The sequence below is a fragment of the Setaria viridis genome, chromosome 4, assembly GCF_005286985.2.
Source record: "Setaria viridis chromosome 4, Setaria_viridis_v4.0, whole genome shotgun sequence".
Classification (NCBI taxonomy): domain Eukaryota; kingdom Viridiplantae; phylum Streptophyta; class Magnoliopsida; order Poales; family Poaceae; genus Setaria; species Setaria viridis.
The window spans coordinates 7761602-7787151 of NC_048266.2; the positions used below are offsets into that span (position 1 = coordinate 7761602).

At 46.4% G+C, this 25550-nt stretch overlaps 2 protein-coding genes across 2 annotated transcripts; both read right to left on the reverse strand.

Annotated features, from left to right (window-relative positions):
• Window positions 1–2453: 2453 nt before the first annotated feature.
• On the reverse strand, window positions 2454–13589 carry LOC117852342 (protein CELLULOSE SYNTHASE INTERACTIVE 1). Its single transcript, XM_034734388.2, has 8 exons — window positions 13361–13589; window positions 12715–12849; window positions 11865–11932; window positions 7869–10917; window positions 4307–6845; window positions 3528–3982; window positions 2996–3112; window positions 2454–2905 (listed from the first exon to the last, which is right to left on the reverse strand). Exons 2-8 carry the CDS (start codon window positions 12778–12780, stop codon window positions 2765–2767), a joined length of 6435 nt encoding a protein of 2144 aa, XP_034590279.1. The 5' UTR covers window positions 12781–12849; window positions 13361–13589; the 3' UTR covers window positions 2454–2764.
• A 3673-nt stretch (window positions 13590–17262) lies between these two features.
• On the reverse strand, window positions 17263–18890 carry LOC140222406 (uncharacterized). Its single transcript, XM_072292929.1, has one exon. It carries the CDS (start codon window positions 18584–18586, stop codon window positions 17945–17947), a length of 642 nt encoding a protein of 213 aa, XP_072149030.1. The 5' UTR covers window positions 18587–18890; the 3' UTR covers window positions 17263–17944.
• Between the last annotated feature and the right edge of the window lie 6660 nt (window positions 18891–25550).

Below are 25550 nucleotides of genomic sequence, written 5' to 3' on the forward strand. Positions count from 1 at the left end.
TTTAGACTGTGTTTTAATTTTTACAATTCACCAATGCTACATTATAAAATCCCAGAAACTGCCTCACCATAGCTTCGGCGTTTATGAGACAACCATTCCACGATCTGAGTGGAACCAAATGCATATACCATAGCGTCATGGTGAGCAGGCAAGCCAAGTGGTTTGCTACAAACCAAAATATGACCTAGGTTGCTATTACTACTAGCATCTAGCGGACACCAGCCCTACATGTTGCCTTCTTCCTTCAATTTTTGTACACTCTTACAGAGAAGTCGCGGTATGCTTGGTTAAATTTAACTAATTTTGATCAATTTTATAGAAAAAGGACATTAACATCTACAATATCGAATTGATTTCATTAAATCTATCATGAAATATGTTTTGATAGTGTTTACTTGGTATTGTAAATGTTATTATATTTTTCTTTAAATTTTGTCAAACTTAAATAATTTTTAGGAATTAGAAAATACATTATCCTTTTGATAGTGTTTAATTTTTGTAAATGTTTACTAGGTAATTATCCTTTTATTTTTATTTTGAGGAATTATAAAATACATTATTTTTAGGAAGGAAACTATGAGGGGGAGCTCAATGGCTAATCAAGCATTCAAGCTGTTAGAGCAACTCCAAGAGTACCTTAAAAAATTCTTCCCCAAAACTATGTATTGGGAGTTCTTCTAAAAAAATTTCCCTCAAAACCATATCAATCCACAGCAGATCGCTAATAAATTACCCCTAATATTTCAAAACAGGACACGTCATCGTATTGGGTCCATCAAAAGGGACGCGTGGGTGGACGCGCGGGTGTACGGGAATCAGGATTGGGGGAGGAACACCAACGCTAAAATATACGTAGTGGCAGGCCGTTTTTTAGCGTCGCTAAAAAATTAGGGAAGGTTTGGATGAACTATTAAAGTTCATTTTTTCTCTTTTTCTCCTTAAAAAGGATATTGGGGGTAAGATTAGCAGCCTCTTGGAGTTGCTCTTACCCCCAATATCTTTTTTTAGGAAAAAAGAGAGAAAAAATGGACTCCAACAATCCATCTAAACCTTCCCCAATTTTTTAGCGACGCTAAAAAATAACCTGCCACCGCGTATATTTTAGCGTTAGCGTTCCTCCCCCAATCCTGATTCCCGCACGCCCGCGCGTCCCTTCCGATGGGCCCAATACGATGACGTGGCCTGTGTTTGAAATATTGGGAGCTATTTATTAGCGATCTGCTGTGGATTGATATGTTTTTGGGGGAAATTTTTTTTAGGAGAACTCCCAATATATAGTTTTGGGAAAGAATTATTTAGGATACCCTTGGAGTTGCTCTTAGGCCATCAAGAGTCTCAAATAATTTTTCTTTTTGGGTAGCGGGGAGAGGGACAAAGATTTACATTGGGCTGACCTAAAAAAAGATTTACATTGGGCTGGACAGCCTCTGAGGCAAAACCACTAAGCCCAGTTCCTTCCTGCAGCCAGCCCATAGGCCAGCGTACCGTCCAATTCCTTCCTCTCAGCCCGTGCCGGCCCAGATCGAAAAAAAAAAATTTAGTGTTCCGCGTTCCAAAAACCGACGTCCGCCTTGTGGGCCCCACGTGCCGACAGAATAAAGCTACCAATCGCGAACTCCAATCGAAATCCCCGATACAGCAGCCAGCCTGCGACACACTGACAGTCTGACACGAAGCTCTCAAGCTCCCCCTCCCGGCTCCCCCACCCAAGCGCGACGATGCTGCCGATGCCGCTGCTGCTGCTTTTCTCCATCCGCGTCGACCTCGCCGACCCCGATCTCGCCGCCGGACTCCAGGCTCTGGTCCGCGCGAACCACGACGCCGCCGCCGCAGCAGCAGCAGCACCGCCCTCGCCGGCGCCGCCGCCTCAGCGGCGGCCCGCGGCGCCCTGGGTCCGGCCACGCTGGGCGGAGAGGGAGAGCGCGCGCAGCCTGCTGCCGCCACCGATCTCGTCGCTGCGGCGGCGGCCGGCGCTGGTGCGCACGCGCACGGGCGACGGGCGCCTCGTTATCACGCACCGCGGCGAAGGGTCGGTCGGGCGCGGCGGCCTCGTCTGCACGCGGCGGCGCGAGGGGGAGGGCCAGGGCCAGGGCCACCTCACCATGCGCCTCCTCTAGCGCGACGACCTCCACCTCCCACGACCTGACACGGCTTAGGATGGTGTTAGTGTGCGCTGTGCTGCGTGTGGCTCTGAGCAAGATTATCATGCTGGAAATAAACTGATATTTCGAACAAACCATTTGTTACGGCCCAACCTATGAGTCATTTTTATGGTTACTGCGATGGATCAGTTAACAAATACTGAAATGATACTCGATACTCGAGTCGAGCACAGTAGCATGATCAACTGAATCGAGCATTCAGTGACAATCGGTCCGCATTCTCACACGAGAACAAACATGGCAAAGGGAACGAACACGTATTGGTTATAAACAGCAGAACTCCATTCCGTATGACAGAACCTAACCACAGCATATATTTATTCTGTTTACAGTACACCCTTTACAAAGACAAAATCCCGGGGTAAGAAGAAAAAAAATAAACGAATGAATCCTGTTACAATCAGTACAAAACATCTGGGAACTCATCTGTTTATATCTCACTGAAAAAGAAGGTACGGCAAATGACAACTTTCTCTGCCCGCTATTTACACTGATGCACAAACTGGGTAACCTTTAGCAGAGGACAAAAACAAGAAACCACTCCGGACCTCTCTTATAGATCTTTAACTTACACAGACCGCCTAAATTATGTAGGTATACACTTATTTGTTTGACCACTGGAACTCGATTTCCAGGTTCCTATTGGGGCCGCTTTTGCTCTCGGGCAGCAGGGTGTACTCGCCCGCGACTGAGCCTAGCATGACAACCCGGTCGATTTGGATTGTAACTTTCCCGAATGATTTCTGCAACCACAAAAATGGAGGGATTGAGTGACAGAGACCAGAAAAAGAATCTAAGGTAGTTAATGTAACAAATCTCCACTATTTTCATACCTTTCCAAATTTGCTGTTGTTTTTGCAGGAGATATGGAGCTTCTGGCCTTTGGGAGGGCTGTCAAAGGCCCATGCAAAGGCTTCATCCCATTCAGGTGTTGCGCCAGTGGATACAATCTGAGTGTGCAATCGTACAAGTTAGGTCAACAATGCTTACATTCAATAAAACTAGAATGTTCAAAGGCAGGTGTATTGAGAGGCAAATGGCTTGTCAGTTCACTAGAAGAAAACTGGCTGATGCGTCAATTAAAGGTGAACATTGTCATATGGAAAAACAGACTACTGTTCAAGATGCTTTGCTGTAGGCACCTCGTAAAGGCACTTAAACTTTGGAGTTATCTGACTATCTATTTTCTTTCATCGTGATGGGCTGATGACAAGTGAAACTGCAACTTCCAATAAGGGCAACTTTTTTCAATAAAAATCATTAAAAGGGGCCTTTTAAGGTGAAATGGAGTTTAGTTCTAAAGAAACATGCCAAGGAAAAAATAAATGCAGGCTGTATCAAGTAATTTATTGTCAGAGATAATACCTTTGTCAGCCTCGGCGTATTATTTCCAAGAGTAAGCTTGCAGAATGCACTAGGATTTCCAACCGATTGCCTTAGATTGTTGCCACGCTTTATCGTAACTGTAAGTGTCCCGGGCAAGCACTGAAGAAGCAGTTCTGCTTTTTCTTGAAACCGGGGTGCACCAGACTGTATCAAGTACTGAAGTAGAGGAATAGCCTCAGAGGCAGCCACTGACTGAGCTTTGAATACTTCAGCTGGGCAAGCTGACCAAGCTTGCCTGAGAAGATATAGTGAATCCAGTGCTGCTTCTTGAGTTGCCTCAGAACCAGTTTTAAGGGATGTTACAAGATGAGGAATGCATAATGTAGCAGGTTCAGTGACCCTTAGACGAGGGAAGTTGCTAAGTAAAGCGTTAAGTGCTTTCAGATACTCCTCATTTGCACTTCCAGATGCCCATATATCCTTCTCAATAGAAGCTGCAAACAAAACATCCACATTAGATACATATACTCTGGGTATAATGAAAAATTATGTTCAAGGGTGCCAGAAGAAATTAGATTACTTTTTAGCCAAACTAAACACAACCAATTGCAACATAATTGCAAAAACATAATCTCAGATTGGAACTGGAAAAGTAATCATGAACTTCACAAATATGAGGACCTTGATTCATGTATTTGCTATATATTACCTAGAACTTAATGCTGAATGTAGATATTAACATCTTTATTATGACAGGCATATCAGATAATAATGAAGTTAATATGCAAAATGAATATGACAGGAACAAGTTGTTTTACCAGTTATAACTCTGACTGTTTCACTGGTTGCATACTCTTGTATGGTATGATTGTTGAACAGAAGTTTGACAAACATTGCTGCTTGAACAGAAGTGTCAGGATTGCTTGAACTGATAAGGTCCAGCAGGACCTGGACACCACCAGATTCTGCAACTGCTCTCTTATTTGCCCGACTGTACATGACTAGATTCTGCAAGGCACAAATTGCTACCACTTTCATCTCTTCAGTTGGTTGATCTTCGAGAAGATTAACCAAAGCACGGCATGCTGCAACAGCATCAGTAGAACGAGCAAGACCTTCGTTTTGGAAAAGATCTCCAAGAGCAAGAGCAGCAAGCAATCTTCCTTGTTGAGACTGTGTCTGTGGATCCAGAAGGTACATGGACAAAGGTGCAATAGCATTTTTAGCAGCCTTTGCCTCCCTTATTCTTACATTGTTAAGCAATGCCTCAATGAGTCTGGCAGCAGTTTCCTCACATTGATGACTCCTTAGGAGATCTAGCAATGCTTCCACAGCACCACTTTCAGCCATTGCTTCTGCGCTTGTTGAATCATCACTCTCCAATACAAGCAGGGCATTCAAAGCACCAACAACAGTGCTTTCAGTTCCTGACCTGAGCAACTGCACTAGTACTGCAACAGGAACCTCAAGGAAAAACTCAGTACTGTACTGCAAAATGCTAGACAGGACAGATGCTGCAGATTCCCACACAACATGAGGCAACGGTGGGTCAGATTGCAACAAAACCTTGGACAACTCGAAAACACCACCCTCCTTTGCAATTGTATTTGGCCAAGCTATTGCCAGGTTGGCAAGAGCTTTTATAGCCCTCTGCTGTAGATTTGGCAAACCTGATGAAAGAACTTGAATAAGAGGAGTAATGGCCTGCTCTGTTGTTGTATCCTTCTGGAGGTGGTCTTCTAAAAGAAGATGGGATAGGAGTTCTGCAGATAATTGTTGCACAGCTGGTGGGGATGAATTCAATAAGGTAATGACTGGCTCAATAGTTTGGCGAGGTGTCAAGTTATAATCAGCACGGCATTCAGGATGCTCCAAAATATTCACAAGAACCTGCAAAGCGCTATACTGCCCTTCAGGACCCATGTCTGCCTTAGATAGCAAAGAGAAAAGAGGCTGTACTACTTTGGCTGCAGATGGACCTTTTGCTATGCTAGCATTGTTTGTTAAAATCCGAAGCATTTCTGCCAATGCAATGCACAGAAAATCTGGAGCATCATGGAGAATCTCAAGAATACTCTCAATTACACTAGCTTTCACCATTTCCAATTTGCAAGCTGGTCTATCCTTTCCAAGTTTCACCAAAGCTCTAGCAACCGCCTCATGAAGCATGTAGTTTCTGCCATACAAAAGACTGACAAGAGGAACAACAGCTCCATGTGCTGCCACTAATTCTGCGAGCTGCTCATCATCTAGGAGTCTATCCAATGCACGAACCACAGAAAGCTGGGCAGGGTTAGCTTCACTAACCAGTAAACCGACCAGGGGTTCCACACAACGTGCTGCCGCCATTGTTGAACGGATCCTTGTATTTGTAAATAGAACACAGCATAGTTCTGCAGCATCTCCTTTCAACTCCGCTGAACAGTCGGAAGAAAGAATACGGCACAGAACATCCACAGCATTCATCTCAACATCTGCAACCGCAAGTGCTCTTGAGGGATTGTCACAGAGAAGCCTAACAAGGGCTGATATAGCTGCATGCTGCTCCCTCTCCATGCCAGTACTCAGAATCTCCACAAGCGGTTGAATAGCCTGCCTAGCTGACTCACTGTTCCTCACATGGTCGGCACAAAACAAGCTCTCTAATGCCTTTGCAGCACTGTAACGTGAATTTCTTGCTCCTAAACGGAGGACTGCCACAAGTTGATTAACAACACCAGGTGCTGACTCATGGTGCCTTATTTCTGCACTACTGAAGAGAATGCCCAGCAATTCAGTTGTAGCTTCTTCAGTTGCATCTTGTGGGCTAAGAGATAGATATTTAGTAAGTGCTTCTAGGATTCCAGCTTCAGCCATTAGCAGCATGTTTGGAGGGCAATCAACAGCCAATTGAGTCAGAAGACCCAAGGCCAAGAAAGGAGCGCCAGGTCTTTCAGGAATGGGTTTAAGTAGATCCACAAGAAGAGGAATAGATTTTCTTGAAGTTGCACCAACCCTGATATCATCAACTCTGAACATCCTCTCTAATGCAATTTGATCAGGATTAGGCACCAACATGAATTCCTCTGATAACTCCAAAAGATCAGCTATATCAACATCAGCGCATCCAAGCAAAGATACAAGTCCAATGGCTGCCCCAGAATTAGCAACAGCCAGAAGAGTTCCTCTGCTACCATTGCAGACCAGACTTGACAAAGCTTGTGCAGCAAAGTACCTGTATGCTGGCTCATCTGATCTTAACAAATTTGAGAGCACAGGAATGGAGTGCAATGCTGAGTTTGATCGATTTATCTCTCTTTCTTGGAATAGCAATGCAAGAAGCAACGAACAGACCCATGAGGTGCTATCCTCTTCACCCTGACAAGAACATGAACATATATGTAAGGGCAGTCACAGGCTTGCAGCAATCTAAACAAACTTAGCAAACTACGTGCAGTGAGAGGATAAATAGCGCGTCAGCAAAAAATGGCAGAAGAATACGAATTCTGACAGATATTTGCAGCATGAACATTCCATACAAAAAATGATTCTAGGAAATCCCAATGCAAAACTTTTTTTAATGCCCTTAGTACAAATGCCAAATAAGTGAACAAGCAGTAGTTATGGTATCCTACCAATAAGATGAAATCAATTCACGCAATTTAAAATCACTTTTGGTCATGTCTGATTTTGAAGTGTTTGACCAAAGGAGATACACTGCCTTATAGTATGAATAATGAAATCCCAAACAGAACTTCGATCGAATATTTGGATGTCATTGCAGTGCTGAATATATCATGAGTATTGAAAGAGTGGAATAAATAAATCAGATTGACCAGCACGTTATCTATGCATCAGCTTATAAGACAAATTAGTGTAATTAAGAACAGTAGTAGCAGAATGGAACCAACCTACATAATATCTGTTTGGCAAATATTGTGCACAGACAACACAAACAACTCCCCCAATTATAGAGGTAGGTAAGTACAATCCCATGTTTCATAGTTAAGTATCCAAATTTATTACAGTACCCAAATTAAACTATTTTGGAATTCTTATAACCAATTTGGTCAGATGCAGTAATCCAATCTACCAATAATTACTTTAACTTTACCTATTAGCTAGGTTCTCATAACTTGATTACTCTAGATAAGCATCAATGTGTTTGTAAAACCAAAACTTTTTTTTCCACAAAATCACTTGGAAATTAGGACATCAAAATATTATATTATATTAGTGTTACCAGATTAACCAACAATGTAAAGCAGAAAGACCGTTCTAGGGAGCTAACTAAACTTTACTAGCTATAATCATAGTTTGTGTAAAGTTATTGAAGCATAAGAGATACTAGCATTCATGCAAAGGATTGCAAAAGTAATGGAAAAAATAGCATTATCATACCACATATTGGAATGCATTTTGTGAAATCTTCTCGGTGAGCATTTCAACTGCTCCAGCTTCTAGGATTTCTGCTCTTGTTTTGCTGTCATGACGAGAAAAGACAGCAAGTAGCCATAGTGGAATCATGTTGCCTGAGATGACAGCAGTACGGCACACAGTTTCACCATCACTGTTGCTTTCTTTGGAGTGTCTGGAAATTCTAATATCTGCTATGCTATCACTGCTGTCACTCTCAGCAGGAGTGTTTGCCATATGGATCATACCAATTAGAGAATGAATTAGTTGAATATAGAGACTTGAATCATTCAGAATATCTATCTGCTTCTGACAATGCTCTTTTGCTGCACAAACAAGAAGAGCACATCCACCAACTTTAACTTTAAGCATGTTTGAGCCAATGACTCGCCGTGTGATGGATGCTATGCAACCTGGAGTTTCAGAAACCAAACCACCCACAACATCATGTTGGTCGGAACAGAGCCTTGACACAACTTCTATGGCTTTATCTTGTAAGGAGGGAGCAGCATCAGCTATACATGAAACAAGGGGAAGTATCGTGTGGGGATTTTCCGCAAGAACTGCCCAGGGAGCTTTGGTGTGCCCACTTGATGCCTTTGATCGCGATAGTAGGACCAGTGCATCAAGAACTTCTGATGTTGCAGCAGCTTCACCATTGGCAGCTTCCAAGAGCCCAGCTAGAGCAAGAACACACCCAGAACGGTTAATGGTATCTGAAAGCGGTTGATTAATAGTTCGACATTGTAAAAGACGAGCTATTGCTGCAGCTGCATGAGTTCTTCCATCAATAGTTCCCTCTTTTAGCACACGTGTTACGCGGAAGAGAATTTCTTCAAAAGACACCTGGAGAGAGAATTCCTGATCAAGAAAAAGATTAGCCAAAGCTCTGGTCGCTTGTTCTGCTACTTCAATAACTGAAGAATTTGTGAGTGAGACCAGTGGTGTTAAAGCATCCCGTCCAATTGCAGCAACCTCTTTGTTTTGCTTGATTGAAAGAAAAATGGCAGCAAGGCAAGATGAGGCACCCATTAGTATTTTGTCAGACTGCATATCAAGCAGCTTCATAACTGACCAAAGTGTCTTCACTGCAATATGAGTTTCTCGCAGGTCTTTGCGGCAATGAAATAGACCAGCAAGAGCAGATGCTGATTTAGCCTGAGTCTCTTCCTTGGGTGAGCTAAGAATTTTAATCATTGTCTCAACCGCATCATTTGCAGCACTACCCTCATGTAGAATATCATTGAATGGTGCAACAGAGAGCAAGCTTTTCAAAGCATCCAGAACATAAACTTTTGACTCAGGCTGTTCACTTGTTAAGAGAGCAGATAACTGACTAATAGTTCCTGTATCTGACTTGTGGATGAGATGATTCAGTGTTTTAGAAGCTATCTCCTTGCCATTATCACTTCCATTTTTCAGAAGCCATAGTAAAGCAGGAACAGCATCTGCACTTTCAACACATGCTCTTATGTCTTCACTGTGATTGCACAAGTTGCCAAGGATGATCGCTGAATCTTCTTTAGCTTTGGGAGATCCGGTTTCTAAAATTTGAACAAGAGGAGGTATGCCACCAGCAGCAGTGATAGCCCATTTGCTCTCATCATTCTCCTTTGATAGAAGAGCAAGCAGAGCAACAGCACATTCCTGCTGCTGTTCCGAGGAAAGACCAAGTAAAGAAATCAATAGCTGAACACCTTCACGACCTTGCAGAGCTTGCCAAAGGTCACAGTCCTTCTTGCAGAGAGCAAAAAGTGATTTTGTGAGGTCATCTTGCACCTCAGTACCTGCCATGGTTATTAAACCAACAAGCAAGCGTTTTGCATCAGAATCTGCTAGCGTCTTGCAGAGAACCGGGTTACTATACAAGCTAGCCAAAGCTTCAATTATGCGCTCCTGCACGAGGAAAGGCACCTTAGGTTTGAACTGCTTCAACAGTGTTTTCTCAATTTCAAGAGGATCAGAAGCACTGATAGATTCCGCATTTGTGTCATATATCATCAAGGCTGAGGCCAATGCACCAAGTGTATCTGCAATCTGTGCAGGTGAAGAGCATGACTCAAGACTCTCACCAAGGCTTGAGATTACATAAGATAAACCACCAGATATATTTGCTAATGCACACATTGCATTTTCTTGCAGTGCTTGAGCAGATTCACCTTGCATGAACTCTTTCGATGGAGCAATAGTAGCATTTATAAGAGAAGGAATACCATTAGAATTAGCTATCTGACGCCTGGCCTCTTTACTCTGTGCAGAAAGGGACTTGAGAGCCCCAGCAGCTTCAGCTCTTATGGAAGTTTCATTACCAGGACCAAGTAACTTTAGGAGCTGCTTTGTTGTTTCTCCAGATAAAACTTTAGAACAAACAGAAGAGTCTTCCATCATCAAAGACCCAAGAAGATAGCAAGCATTTGCGAGGGTGTTTGTACTTGCCGAACTGACCAGCTTTATAAGTATATCAACTCCGCCGCATTGCACGGTTGCTGACCAAAACCCCTCTGTGTTTTTTGATAAATTCTTCAGCGCTCCAGTTAGAAGGCCATCCACTAAACTCTCATTCTTGAGACTAATTTTAAGCTGTTCCCATAGTACTGGAACAACATTTTCTGTTGAGAAAATCTTTGATCCGACATGATCCCTTATCCCACCTTGTGAAACAGCAAAGATGGTTTTGGCAGCTGCAGTTTGGCTTTCAGCTGACTTTGATCTGAGAAGAGCAAGCAATGGAGGGATGCAACCACCAAGTAGGACTTTCACCCTTAATTCTTCTTCCTTGCAAAGAGACCCAAGAACAGTGGCAGCCAGCATCTTAACTCCGGATGGTCCAGACCTAAGAAGAGATACAAGAATGGGAACAGCCTGTGAATGTGACCCAACAGCTCCAAATGCAGTATCACGTGTTTGAACAAGATCTAATAACTGCTTCAAAGAGCTCTCTTTCTCTTGAGTGGATGAAGAACTCTGCCGTAACTGCTCAATACAATGAGCAACACTTGAAAGCGTCTCCTCATCCTCAACATTAACTCGGTTCCTGCAAATACAGAATCATAAGGCTCTGAATTTGAAACAGCTCCTATCTGTTGCATGAGCACAATTTTAGGTATATTACAAAAGATGACACTAAAAGATGCATGATTGGTGTATTGCTTTAAATATTTTCCAGAAGAAAAGCTCATAAAGGATTGGCTGATATATATATTTACACGACCCAATGTCCATTCCAACACGATCCAAGAGATTGCAAACTAGCAATCCCCAGATTAATAATTTCATTATAATTAGTACTGGTAAATTTGCATTGCATATAGAGTTGTAGCATAGCCCTCTAGTGCTTCCCAATTGTATTCTTAGTTGGCTATCGTATCCTATAAAATCTAGTTGATAGACCACTGTAGGCCTATACTCCCACCATTCTCTTGTCATTCTATAGAATGAGAGCAACTAACCATCACAAACTTTGACAAAAGAACATGTATAAAATTATTCAATCTATGACATGAAAAATCATGCTGGGAAATTTCTCACCAAAGAGCACTTTGATGCCAGTGAATTTTTTATACTCTTTTGCTAAAACATAATAAGAAAAAGCAATGGCAGGAGCACTTAAGTTTTACTAGACGCGTCAAATTTTAGTGATGTGTTGGAGCACGTGTTGCAAGCTTGCCTACAATTCTTTCTCAAATTAAATTGTTTTAAAGAGAAGGAAACCACATATCCGTCGAAAAAGAAAATTAAAGTAACTACTGGATCAATCTTGAAGATAATGGTGGCTGTATTGAATGATATGAATATATGATTGAAAAGAAAGTTGTAGAAACTTTACGGTCAAAATCACCTCCTCTACTTTTTTTTTAAAAAAAACAATATGAGGCTTGTGACGAGTGAAACTGCCATGTTAGAGATGAACATCTCCAGTCTCATTCCTTTCTTTTAGCTATGTAAATTTGCAATGCGCCGCGAAGCAGAGTCAAAACTTACTTGCCCATTTTCATGACTGACATAGGAGTTGGTGGCTCTGATTCTTGAACTTTGTCAACATGCCTTTCCTGTTAATGGCAACAGAAGCAGTTATTATCAAGAATTCATGATGCAAGAATCCAAATCTCACTTCTGAAATTTACATGAGTTCATATCTCATCACGCAAAGCACTGGACATACATTCTAAATTCCAGGAAATGGACACTTCAATCAACAAAAGAGAGTGCAATCTTAAAGGTATCAATCATGGAAATAACTCCTTATGAAATAGGTGGATGCTCAACTTAAATAATGTGTTATCAGACTGATTGCATGTGTGTGTGTGTGTTTCAAATTGTAAACTAGGTACAAGAGAATATACTTAAGACACATGGCATGACTTTCAATTGAAACAGCACTTTTGCTATTTGTAGAAAGCTCCAAGATTTTTTCAACACTTCAACCCATTTTAACTGCAATCATTCATACAACAGAAGCTTGGGTTGCATAGGGCATGAGAGCTTCCAAGTTTCTCGAGACAGATTTTGCAAACTACTGCTCACAATCAAGCTGATGCACCTAGCTAACTGGATTAAAAAAATACAGCATGAAAACCCCACTGCTTAAATATTTCACAGATACGCGGGAAATACTTTTCTCTAGTGGACTGAACGCTGATCTCGCTTTCAAAGCATATTCTACAGTAACACTACGTACGGTTAAATCCAAAATGGATGCAGCAAAACCTCATAGAAAGCAACCAATTCCTTTCGAGCAGCAGGAAAGCAGAATTTCGGCTGATGAGCATGAGAAAGCGACAGGCTGCCAATCGACAAGCTCAGAACCACAAGAATCCGAGAGGAGACCAACCAGATCTGCGCCGCCATGGCTGCCGCCATTGGTTCCATTGAACCGCCACGCCAATGTCGCCGCCATTGTCAGCTGTCAGAACTCCTCGAGACTAGCAGATCAGGCTATCCGCTTCCTCAGTGCCGAGCTCTCAACCTGAAACCAACACGAGAGCAAACAATTGGGGAATCAGATCCACCACAAGACGATCCAATCAAGTAAGCCACACACCAAACCCCAGATTTCGCATCGAGCTTAAGCGACTAGCCATGCGCGCCCCAGATCAAACCATACACGAATGCGAGAGCCGCCGCACTACTAATTGGAATCGGACACTCCCCGATTGCAAAACCATCAAACCAGCTCCCACGAATTGCGGCATTTGGCCGTGATTGCCCCGCGAGCTCCTCAGTCCTCACTCACCCAGCTAGATCACGCGCCTCCGCCCCTACCAACCACTCGCGACCCCCCGGAGCCAAGCCACCGAACCCCGCACCCAAACCTGCTGCGCTGCGCTGCGCTGCACTGAAGCGGTTACTACTGCCCGCCAGCCACGGCGCAGCCGCGCTGCCCAGACACTCACACCGACAAAAATAACATCCAGAGAAGCCGCGAAAAATCCGGCGAACTCAGACCAGTTCCTCCAGAGATGGATAGAGTAACCGACCTCTCATGGAATCGCAGCGCCGGGGAGGGAGATTTTGCGAACAATCTCACGGGCGTCGCGGCCCCTGCTATCTCGTGGCCGCAGATCCAGCGGGGAGGGAGCCGCCCATACACAGACGACGCCCAGCGCGTCTGTTACTCTCTCCTCTTTTTTTTTCCTGGGCGATTTAATTTCGCTAATTTCCGCGGCGTAAAAGGGCGGCCATTTATACAGCAAGTGAGCTCTCCTCTTCCCAACGACTGCCGACAGTGGCAGTGGGGAAGCAAGTTGGCTTGCAGCCAGCCATGGAGTGCCACTTTTACAATGGAACCCCTCGGATAGTATCGATTCCCTAACAAGCTCGCCATGAGAACGTGTACTAGCTGATGGAGTGATGATTTATGGGCAAAGGGTGTATGATTGAATGCTAGCGAAGCTGAGGGTGTTTGTGTAAGATGGTGGCCTTTTTTGTTGTTGAGCTTTCGTGATTAGATTAAGCAGGGGAGGATTTGTTTATTAGGGAGCACGATACGCTGGATGAGGGTGGTGGTTGATCAGTGCCAGTCTGCATGGGCTGGCCGCTGGAGTGGAGGGTTTTTTTTTTTTATCGTCTTCCGGAAGACAAAAAAATCAACAGGTGGGAGAGGTATCTGCCAACCCCCAAATAGCTGTAAATTCAGTGACCCATGAGAGGATCGAACGCCAACTGTTGGAAACTTCCGAATTATTTTATGAGGAAAAAACAGACTTGTTGGGAGAATGATTGCGCACATGACTGTTTTTTTTCTCCGAGAGGAAACTGTCGTGGTGATTTAACTAAATTTCCTGTGGTGTTCTTTCCTATCTTTTTTTTTTCGTTTTGAGATGGATGGTGTCCTTTTTAGGAGCAACAACCATTCTTGCAAGGAAAAAAAACATTTTTGACAAGCACATCGGTGGTGCTAAACCACTAACTAAACCGTCAAGCCGGGTCATGCATTTTGCGTTGCTACATTGCAACAGATACCATTACACGTCACCATCCTTGGCATATAAATTCCATACAAATTATAATTAGGGACTACAGTGCATTACTAAATCTCCATTCCAGACAAGCTTGTGCTCGTCGGCCATTCACGTAACAAAAGCCTTGGGTAAACGGTAAACAATACAGCCAGAGGATAGAATTATATCGTACATGAAACATGTCACGCTTCATGATTCGTAGAACACCACTCTGACACTTCGTTCTGAGGCTGAAAAGCATGCTAGATCCTTCGTCTGCTCGGGATCGCCTCCCTTTTTCTTTTCTTTTATGCCGGGGATTGCCTAATCAGTAGGTTAGGGTGCTGGGACCATGACCATGCCTTCGGGCGAAAAGACAGCGCAGTCCCTGGCCACACTGCACGCCGCCCCCCCCCCCCCCCCCCCCCCCCCCCAGCTCTGCTTGATCGGCGTGGCCATGTGCACGATGATTACCCCATTATTGACTCCTAGCAAGTTGATTAAGCTTGCTTTGTCAGGTTGTTTTGTTTAGCAACCCTCCTCCCAAATGGTAGCTCCAAGCAAGGAACAGTAACATCTGAACTAACAACGTGATGGCCTGATGGCTGATGGTCCTTCTGTTAGCCATGCACTTATGTAATCCTAGCTAAATTTTTTTCTCTCCTAACACAAGACTTTCGAGTCAATAAAAAGAGAAGGAAAGATGAGAGAATTCACGGTGAAGCTTTTGCTCGCCCTTTTTTTTTTTGCTGCGGATGGTGATGCGGACGGCTCAACGGCCGGTGGCGACGGCGTTCTTTGGGTGAATGCGACGGCGCAACCGCATTACGGCCCTGGCCAGGACACTCGCCGATGATGAGGAGCTACGACGAACGAACCCTAACTAACCCATTCTCGCAGGCAGAACTAACCATTCGACGGGGCCCGTATTTAGTGCATGCGTTCGTGCAATCGTGCGGCGTGTGCGTAATTCGCTGAGTCCGAGCTGGACGGCGGCCGATCGGGACGGCGCACTTGCCCGCTCGCTCGCTCCAGTCAATTCGAAAATCATGGGTGTTCGTGTTCCGGCATCCATCCATCGTACTAATTCCCGATTTTCGCAAATTTAGCATGCATTTGGATGCTCTCGAACATCCAGAGTTGCGACAAACAGATTGTAGCTGCCTAGCCGGGGAGAGGATGAAAAGCATCCACAGATCAGACGACGACAGGGGTGTGAAAGTGTGATGCTCTTCTTCTTGCTGTTTGTTGTTTCGCCAGGCACGTAAGCAGCACGTGGCACCGACGGTCGGGGTGATGCCGTGGCTAAAGCTAGCCTGAGCTCAGCTAGCTAGCTGGACCGGCCTCCTTTTTGATTCCCTTTTCCAGCTGACGAGCCCCGTCGCCCGGGCTCTGCTTGGGTTTGCCATGGACGCGCTGCGCCGCGCAGGCGCGCACTCATCGCCCGGCAAGGCCCCAGCAGCCGGCCAGCCGTCACTCTGTTCGCATGACGGCCACGGGAACTGCTGCCGCGCAAGCGCGCGAGATGCGGCGACAGCAACCGGGTACCGCGAGGCCCGAGGGCGCGGCCATCTTAATTTGATTCTTTGGTCCATAACCATAACAGCAGCAAATTCGACCAGCCGTCTCGCTCAACAACCCAAGGCCCGCCCCTCTCCCGGCGCCGGTAGAGGTGGCGCGACGGGATGTTCCACCGAACCGACCTCAACGGCCGCCTCGCCGTCCCATCCACCGTCTCCGCGCCATGCGTGACCGGACATGAACCAACTCCTTTTTTTTTGAAAAGTGAAGGTGAATGGAATTCGCCGTCCCGTGCTTGGAAGCACAAGCAAGCGCCCACCGACCCCCCAGGGGCTCGACCCTCCAGCCCAGCAGGCGCCGACGCTGGGGGGCTCGTCGAGTTCCAGGTCACCCCCTGGAGTCCTGGACTCGGCTATCTGAAACGTGGCCGAACTGTTGGGCTTTGTCCGTGCCGGCGCCGGGATTATTGGTTTTAAGCAACGCCACCACCCGGCTAATCATTCACTGGCCTGGTGATCACTGATTAGCGCCCAGGCGCCCGGCGATCCAGTGCCGTGCCGTGCTCGGTAGCAGTAGGCAGTGGCGCTCGTCCGCTCCGCCTCTTTCTCTCTCTTTCCCTGCGCATGTGGCGTGGGGCCTCCCCTGCTCCCGGCCCCGGTGGTTGGTGGACGACGCCCTCGTGGAACGTGCGCGTACAGTTGTCGCCTGCGGGCTGCGGCGAATAGAATCTTCCGCCGCGTGCTGCGTCCACCACTCCAGCCCTGCACTGCACTGCCCGGAAAGCTTTCGACGTTCATGGGCGACGCGCCGGGGGCCGCCCTTCGAGCCCTGAGCGGAGCCGACGCCGCGCAGAAGCGTGGTGCCACGCTGTATAAGCTTTTTATTTGTGCAAATGTGACGACACGACCGCAGCGAGCTGTTCCTGGATGCCTGGATCCATACAGCAACAACATTTTCACAATTTTCAACATTGATTCCGATTTCCGAGTGACTTGGATGGTCCTCGAAAAAAAAAAAGGGAAGACGCGTATAAATGTATGATGGATGCTCAGAGAACTGGGCCCAATTACTACAAACCTCTGGGCTTCGGTCCACGAATCGACGACGGTGAGTACATGGGCTCAATAATTTTTACACGGCCCATAAATTTCTTCTAGCAATAAAGGTTGCTTGCTTCTACAGTACTTCTTGAGTGTTCAGCCTCTTAAAAAACTTCTTCACTGTTAATAAGAACCTGGTGGTGCTAGTTGATAAATGACAAACTACAAGTACATGGCCATAACCACACTGCTTCTTTCTGCCAAAAAAAAAAGAATACACTGCTTCGTCTAGGCCTGCAAACATGAGCTGCTAACATCATAATCATCGTGACTGGTTCCAAACTGCTGATCCCAACGTAATGACTGATTCCAAGCCAGTAAAACTGAGGTCCATTTTACTCCAACTGATTTGCATTGGCAACGATGATTTTAAACCTACACTGACAACACCCAGTGGAAAACAATAATCAGCGCATTTCATTACTACCATATCCATGCCTAATACCAGTTGCAAAGATTCGCAATGATTATGCAGTAACGGAGAGCACTTTGGGGCTTCACATCTTCATCTCAATGGATTAGTTTAACACTGAATTCCTGGTGAATTCGTTGTTATGAGTCGTCTCCAAGCCGTTGGGTTCTGGGATTTGTCCTTAGGATCCAAGAGTTTGGTGGATTGCATCGCACGAATGTTTCTTAAACCCTTCTCGTGCCATATCCGGTCCACCAGGTATCAAGTTATCCATATCTCTTCGCCAGAGGTAATCCAGCTCCAACCAGTAAAAAGAGAATTTCTTGACACATTCTCCGCCATCAATCAAACTGATGGACATTGTTATGACTCTCTCGGTATTGATCGCACCTCTGAATTCGACGACGGCGACTACAAAAATTCCTCTCCGATGACTACAAAATTGTTCTACAGCCGCAAATTTTTCCTCAAGACGCATTGCAAAATTCCTCTCCGATGACTACAAAATTGTTCCTACAGCCGCAAATTTTTCCTCAAGACGCATTGCAAGTCCTGCTTGCAAGCGGGCAAGACAGAGATTCCTAAGTCTCAATGCACCATCCTAGGCAAGCTCATCCGCATCCCGCGCAGCGACGCCGCGCGGATCGCGCCCTCGAAGCACGCCACGGCCGGGACCGGGGACGCCGCTGGCGCCCGCGCGGCGGCCTCCTCGCCCGCCGCCGGCGCGGGCGGCTGCTTGCTGGCTTCCTGCCCGGCCACCAACGGATGCGACCACCGCCGCTGCTGCTGCGCCGGCGGCGCCGCGCCACCGTCGCGCTCGCCGTCAATGAGCTCCAGCACGAGGCGGCGGTCCTCGACCTTCCTGGCGCCGACGCGGTGCGCGGCCTCCTCCCGCGAGATCACGAGGCGGCCGTCCGCGGTGCGCTCCCGCGCCAGCGGCCGGAGCGACGGGAGCCGGGGCGGCAGCCGGCGCGGGCGGCGCCGCCACCCGTACGACACCCAGCACCCCTCCCCCTCCCCCTCCCCCTCCCCCTCCTTACCCTCACAACCATCCGCCGCGCCGCCACCGCCGGCGGCGAGGCAGCGCACCGCGCGGGGCGAGGCAGCGATCGTGCGGGTGGCCACGTTGCCGCCCACCGGGGAGTAGGAGGCGGCGGCGATCAGGGTTTGGAGGCCGAGGGGGCAGCAGGCGGCGGCGTCGCGGGCCTCGGCGGCGGGGAGGAGGAGCATGGCAGATTCGCCGCGTACGGTGGCGTGGCGGATTGGGAGGTCTCTCTCCCGGCTATATCAAGGTCGCGGAACCCGACGCCCTCCGAGTTGGACTCGGCGCGGCGTCCTTGGGTAGGGTCATCCGTTTGGAGGATCTCTTCGGGGGACGAGGATGGCGTGCGTTTATACCCGGATGGCGTTGGCCAGGGTTTGGCTTGGACTTCGGATTGCGTACGGATCGGACGGCGATTAGGCTAATCGGACGGGTTTCGCTGAGATAAGGATCGTTTCTTGCCTTATCTATGCAGGTTTTGCGTTTTCACTAGTACACGACTTGTTGAAATCGAGTTCCTTTTTTTAGACTGGTTGAGATTTGAGATGTGGAAATGAAGCTCAACTCGGCTCGTTGATGGGTGGCTCTATCTGAACTGGGCAAACGGCAGACCAGGAAAGAGATTTTGAATATTCGAGACAATTTCTAAGAGCAATTCGCGAGATCTACCTTTCCAAAATTCGGAAACCTGGCAACAATCTCTGGTACTTCCTAACCATAAGAAAAACCTGTCAAGAGTTCCTAACACCATAGCTCAACAAAACTGCCAACACGTCCACTAATTGACAAGAATCCTACATGCTAGTTCGTGAACTTTCATTCCTGCTCTAAGTATGCATTGTGAGAAAAAAAACTTGGGAATGTTTTATTACTTCCACAATCAGTATGTCTGAAAGCTCGTATAAGTATATGATGTACGTGTTTCGAACTATGTCCAGATGTACATGCATGACACTACTCATCCTGGAGAAAGCGACTTCGGTACCAATTCCTAACCGGTCAAATAACCGGTACTAAAAAAGAACATTTAGTACCGATTGTTTATACCAACCGGTACTAAAGGTCTTTTTTTTCTTTTCTATTTCTCTTCTATTTCTTTATTCTATATTAGTAGTTTTCATGGTGAAAAAAATGTAATAGCTCTTTACGTGCCATCCTGTTATGCACCCAATAAGCACACGCAATTAGATCGATCATGCATTTCATACATATAGCTGTCCAATACTTAAAATTAGTAGCAACAGGACTCAAACTAGAATCAAGACTCAAACCGGTAGCACGACTCAAATTGGTAGCAGCAGGACTCAAACTAGAATCAAGACTCAAACCGGTAGCACGACTCAAACTGATAGCAGACCATCTAGATAACAAAATAGTAGGACTCAAACTAGTAGTCTTTCATGACAGTAGTTCATCAAAATAAAAGAACAATAAGTAGTATAATTTCAGATACAGGAGCACTTCATCCATCCAGCAGACATGAGCACTCCATCCATCAGGCAGAGCAGCACCACCAAATGACAAGACCTGATCTGGAGAAAGGAGAGAGAGAAGTAAGAAACATACCTCAATTATGTTTAGAAAATAGGGTCAATGTCATGCACTCCAAAGCTTTGGATCTCTCTGCCTTTGCTTCTTCAGTAAGATCACTTGTGGAAGCACATAGTAAATCTCTATAATGGTCTAGCATTTTACTGCTAGTGTCGATTTTACATGCATCCCAAGAGTACAACACTGCAAGTCTACTTGAATGTTTCAGACATACTTCTACCATCAAACGATATAACAAGCAAGCCAAATAAATTAATGGCGTCCGGCCCCGCATCTCGCCAGCGGCGCCTGGCTGCCCCGCCACCGCGCCTCGTCGGCGTCGGCTGCCCCTTCCTCGCGACCCGCCAGCCACCCCTTCTTCCCGGCCGGCCGCCGCTCCTACTCGCCTGACCCTGACCGGCCGCCGCTCCTACTCACCAGACGACGTAGAGGTCGAGCGAGTAGGAGCGGCGGCCGGCCGGGAAGAAGGGGTGGCTGGCGGGTCGCGGGGGAGGGGCGGCTGGGCGCAGCCGGCAGGATGCGGCCGGAAGAGCGGTAGGTCTGGCAAGAGGGGAGAGAGAAAGGGGGAGCGCACCAGATCTTGTCGCCGCCACCGCCCACAGATCTCATCGTCGCCGCCACCCCCGGATCTCGTCGCCACCGCCGCTCCATCCGCGCTGCTACATCTTGTCGCGCCGAGCCCGCTAGCCACCACCGCTCCGTGCCCCGATGGTCGCCGCCGCCGTTCCTCGCCTCAGGCACGAGGTGAGGGGCGAGCGGAGGGGGCAGGAGAGGGGAGGTCGGGGAGTGAGGGAGGGAAGGGTCGGCAGCAGCGGAGGGAGAGAGGAGGCCGGTGGAGGGGGAGGGAGTGGGTCCGCAGCGGAGGGAGTGAGGGGGCTAGCGGGATAAGGAGAGAGGGAGGAGAGAAGTGGGACTAGGGGAGAGAAAGGAAGAAGTGGTGGAGGGAGAGAGAGGGAGCACGGATATCAAGTGCGCTTAACTGGATTTGATAAAGATTTCGTGTCCGGTCAGACCGGTACTAAAGGTCACCCATTAGTACCGGGTGGGGGTCACGGGAGCTCCTGAAGAATTAGCTATTATACTCGGTACTAATGCTCACATTAGTACCGGGTCAAAAATCAACCGGTACTAAGGGTTAGAACCAATACTCAGTTTTCCAATAGTGCCTACTAGTTAATCAATTTTTTAGTTAGAGTGAAGTACATGGCCAGTCCTCTAACTTGTCAACTGTGTCATTTAGGTCCCCACACTCTTAAATTGCAGAATCAGGTCACTAAACTCTGTTTTGGGTGCCATCACATGTCCAAACAAGCTTTGACCCGTTCTGCAAGCTGACGTGGCATTCCACTTGGGTCCAGCGTGGAGGGTTGCTGAGTAGGCCAGTAAATATGCAGAGGGCCCCCTTAATTCCCATCCCCCATTTCAGTTATATGGTAATGATTCTTTTGCAAATGACACCGGTGACGCATGATGTACCATTTTAAATGAATTCCAGATAGATGGAGGTATGAAATGTGCCCAGTTTGATAAAAAGAAAAATCAGAAAAATCTGTCCAGACTGATAAATGCAATGAAGTTCAGATTGTATTTGATCTCAGAGACACAAGAATGAACAACACTTTTGCCTTGGATAAGTACTAACCAGGATAAATGAAGAGCATTAACCAGGATAAGCACTACCCAATTTAGCATCCAGATTGTTTGGTGCTCATAGCCGGTACATGCATTACATAACTTAACACCACAGATTGTCTGGTGCTGCTTAGCATCACTAACATGACCTTAAACAAGTGTATATATGACAAGACAGACTAAATTCCACCGTCTTGCAAAAAAGTAAACAGCTGTGTATCATGAACATCTATCTGTCATCAACAAAAGAAATGCATCAACTCTCAGTCTTGCATCAAGCACTCCCACTCCTAGCTGCAGTCTTCTTCTTCTTGCTAGATGCAGCTCCAGTGTTCTTTGCTGCCTTCCACTTCTTTGTAGCAACAACTTTGCCTTTCTTGGTGCAAGTTGTAAGTGGAGCAGGTCTTGCAATGGGTCTGTTACTCATGATGAAATCAGGATTTGGCAATGGCCTTGTTGTTGAGAGAGCATGCTAGGCTGAGGTTCCTGCTGCATTGAAAACAAGTTGAGTAATAGAGATGCTATTAAGTTGTACTCTTACAATCATAGATATGGCAACTGAATTACCTCATGCATCATTTGGCTCAACTGAGTGCTACTAAGGTGTGGCAACAACTGAGAACCAGAAAGGTCTTGATCAATAACATCCTACACAATGAGTTGTATTTTTCAGAGTATTGCAGAATAAGTAGAATAAAGAAAAGAGTAAAGCTAACCAATTTGTTTAGTACCTGATTTATGGCATTGAGGTTCATCAGTCCTTTGGTTATCCAGTTGTGCTTTTTGTAAGTTGGCAACCATCCTTTTAGCATCCTCAGAGCTGATTGTTGGAGGTATGCCCTAGAGGCAATCATAGAGATGATGATATCTGATTGTATCCATGATTTGTATATTGTGTTCATTGAATATCCATTAAAGTCTACTTGAATTGATATGCAATTATGTGAATTGTATGTGGAACTCTTTACTTGTAGGTTATTCTAAAAGTTGTCCCTAGTCGGAGTTCATGTATGGACACACATGAATATTAGACTAGTACATGTATTAGTTGATGACTATGTTTCACAAGTCATGGACATAGAGATGTCAAACTAATAATGTAGGCACATGTGGAGACATGTGCTAGGACTGACCCAACACGAGAAGTAGTTCTCTTTACACAACATGTACGCTTTGTCCTTAGACCTGAGATTGTCGCATGTATTCAAGATGTGGATCGACTTACTTAGGGGCTATCAAACGCTACACCGTGACAGGGTAGTTAAAAAGGTAGTTTTCGGGTTTGTCAAGAAGCATGTTGTGAGACATGGTCAATCAAGATGGGATTTTGCCCCTCTCTGATTGAGAGTGATATCTCTGGGCCCCTTGAGTGATTGGATCCGGAAATGCATGGCCATGCTACATACGGTTAAGAGTTAACCTACAAAGGGATTCCGAATCACAGGATCGAGAAAGAGCGGTCGGCTTGGAGCTAGACCAAATATCATGAGGCAAAGGGAATAGCATGTACGCGATGTTGTGATGGTTCGTCTGATATGATCTTCGTGTGCGTATAGAAGTTGGCACGTCTTGCTAGAGGCCGCTACCGACTATTGGGACGAGTAGGAGTACTCGGGCCATGTCTATACTTATCCGAACCCAAAGGGTCAAACACTTAAGGGGCTGGAAGCCCAATTCAGATATGATCCGAGTTGGATCAGGTTTTGAATTACTAATGGACCTCGGACCCAGAGGCCCGTTAGGAACCTCTATAAATAGAGGGGTGGGGCGCCCTAGGGTTTCATCCCTTTGACCGAAACATATCTGCTGCGCCTCCCATGCCCTCGCCTGTTGCAACTCGCGGACCTAGCAGTCCGGCTTGCGACGCTTCCTCCCTGCACGTGTGGATACCTTGGAGGTGTTGCGCCTGCAGCACTTGGACGAGCCGCCGACGAGCCACGACGAGCCGCCGACGAGCCGCGGCACGAGGACGACCTTGCTGCACGTGGACGAGCTGCTGAGGAGTTGGTCGACGTCAATGTGATCGACTACGTGTTCGACTACGCTGATCGACTTCGCTGCCCGACACGATTCTACATCTTCCGCATCAGTGCGTCGAGTGGTAATCTCGTGATCCATATACGACAGTTTTTCTGATTTACGTGGTAGAAAAATTTTGTTTCGCGCTAGCGTAGCCTATCTCGTATCCCAACACTGATGTCATCCTTCTTGAACTTGACATCCATCTGAGTTGTGATTAGGTGCTCCACAAGGCTTACAGTGTATGATCGCTCCATGCTTTGACAACTTGGATCCACTTTTCCCTTGCACTTCATATGGCTGCTTTCTCCTTGACTTTGGTGGTCTGCCAACCTCTTCTCATATACTGGAGGTAGAACTTCAAGCCCATCCACCTTCTCCCATATGGTCTTGTCACTAGAGGGCCATATGTTGAAACCATACACTCTTTTGAATGCATCAGTTGAGTAGCAGTTTGGCAGAACAGTTTCAGGTGAGATTCTCTGATGCCTCAGACAAGATATTGCATGGTTACAAGAAATCCCCATCAGGTCCCACCTTCTACAATCATAGTGCTTATATATGATATCCACTGTATACTGGAACTCCTTTGATTGAACCTGGAAGATTTCTTGACCTACTGGTAAGGCATAGCATATGATCTGAGATGGCCATGCTCAACAAAGAAAACCCCATGATGAACCTCAATCGAGAACTCCTCATTACCAACACCTACAACACAGACATACAAACCCGATCAGCGATTCTCGATGGAGCAAAATCATGAACAGAACAATAAAGCCCTATCCTTTTCTACTAAAATCAAAACCTTGTGAAACCCTAGCCACGAAAAATCCATCCTTTTCTACATCAACCGTGATACAATAGTGCTCATTGCATGGATCTACAACACCTAAAATAATGAAATTTGGCTCGGATTGACTCACCATACACAAGTGTGGCGTCGCCTGGCCGCCGAAATCTCGCCCCCATCTTCCACTGCTGCGGCTGCCGCGTAGGCCAGATGGAGGCGCCCACACGGCCTCTCTACTCCTGGCTGACCCACGTCGCTTGGCTCATCGTCAATCGCTGCCGTCCTCCACCGTCCTCCGCACCACAAGAACGTCCGCCTCGTCTCCTCGCAACGAGGAAAACCAAGAGTCGTGGAGTTGGAATGAGGGGGGATGGGAATTAAGGGGGCGCATATTTACTTGGCCTACTCAGCTGCCCTCCCGCGCTGGACCCATGTGGCATGTCACGTCAAAGCCCATTTGGACCTATGATGGCACCCAAAACAAAGTTTAGTGACCTGATTCTGCAATTTAAGAGTGTGGACTTAACAAGTTAGAGGACCGGCCATGTACTTCACTCTTTTAGTTATGTTAAGGTCTTGAGAGCATCTCCAAGAGTGCCTAAAAATATAGTGCCAAAAATCTAGTTTTGGGGCTTTGCTAAAAAATATCTGGAGTAAAAAAAACCTCACGCACCAACCGTTCCCAAAAGATTGATTCCAAAAATTAAAATTGCTGACACATCATTCATAAAATGGGTCCATCCTCCACTGAGCTACACAACGACGGGTAAAACGAACGCTGTGCCCTCCGGCAGCAAAAGAAATATCGCCATAGCCTAGGTCTTCTGTGCAGCCTGGTGGCGGCCCTCCCAGTTTTCGGCATTCTGGCCAAGCGAACATGCAAGGCTTCATGCTGGTGATTTCTATTATTTCAAAGGAATAATAAGCAACAACCATGTTTGATGGGGAACAAAAACTATACTTTCTTGCATTACAATGCTGTTTGAGTAAAGGGTACAACCAGTTTCCGATACGAACACAAGAATTTCAATATCAAGTCTGAGTTCCATCCAAATCATGATGGCACAACGCTAATCAATTTAAAAAATTAGAGATTGCATCCTTCCCCACCAATCTTGATTCTTAATTTTACATCTCCGTGGTAATTTCTGGTAGAA

Excerpts from the sequence above, each read along its gene's own strand:
- LOC117852342 (XM_034734388.2), bottom strand. The coding sequence starts at position 12,780 with ATGGCGGCGACATTGGCGTGGCGGTTCAATGGAACCAATGGCGGCAGC. Across the intron at positions 11,933-12,714 it reads GCCATGGCGGCGCAGATCTG|GAAAGGCATGTTGACAAAGT; the intron begins GTTGGTCTCCTC and ends TGCCATTAACAG. Across the intron at positions 3,983-4,306 it reads AACAGTCAGAGTTATAACTG|CTTCTATTGAGAAGGATATA; the intron begins GTAAAACAACTT and ends TTTTGTTTGCAG.
- LOC140222406 (XM_072292929.1), bottom strand. The coding sequence starts at position 18,586 with ATGCTCCTCCTCCCCGCCGCCGAGGCCCGCGACGCCGCCGCCTGCTGC.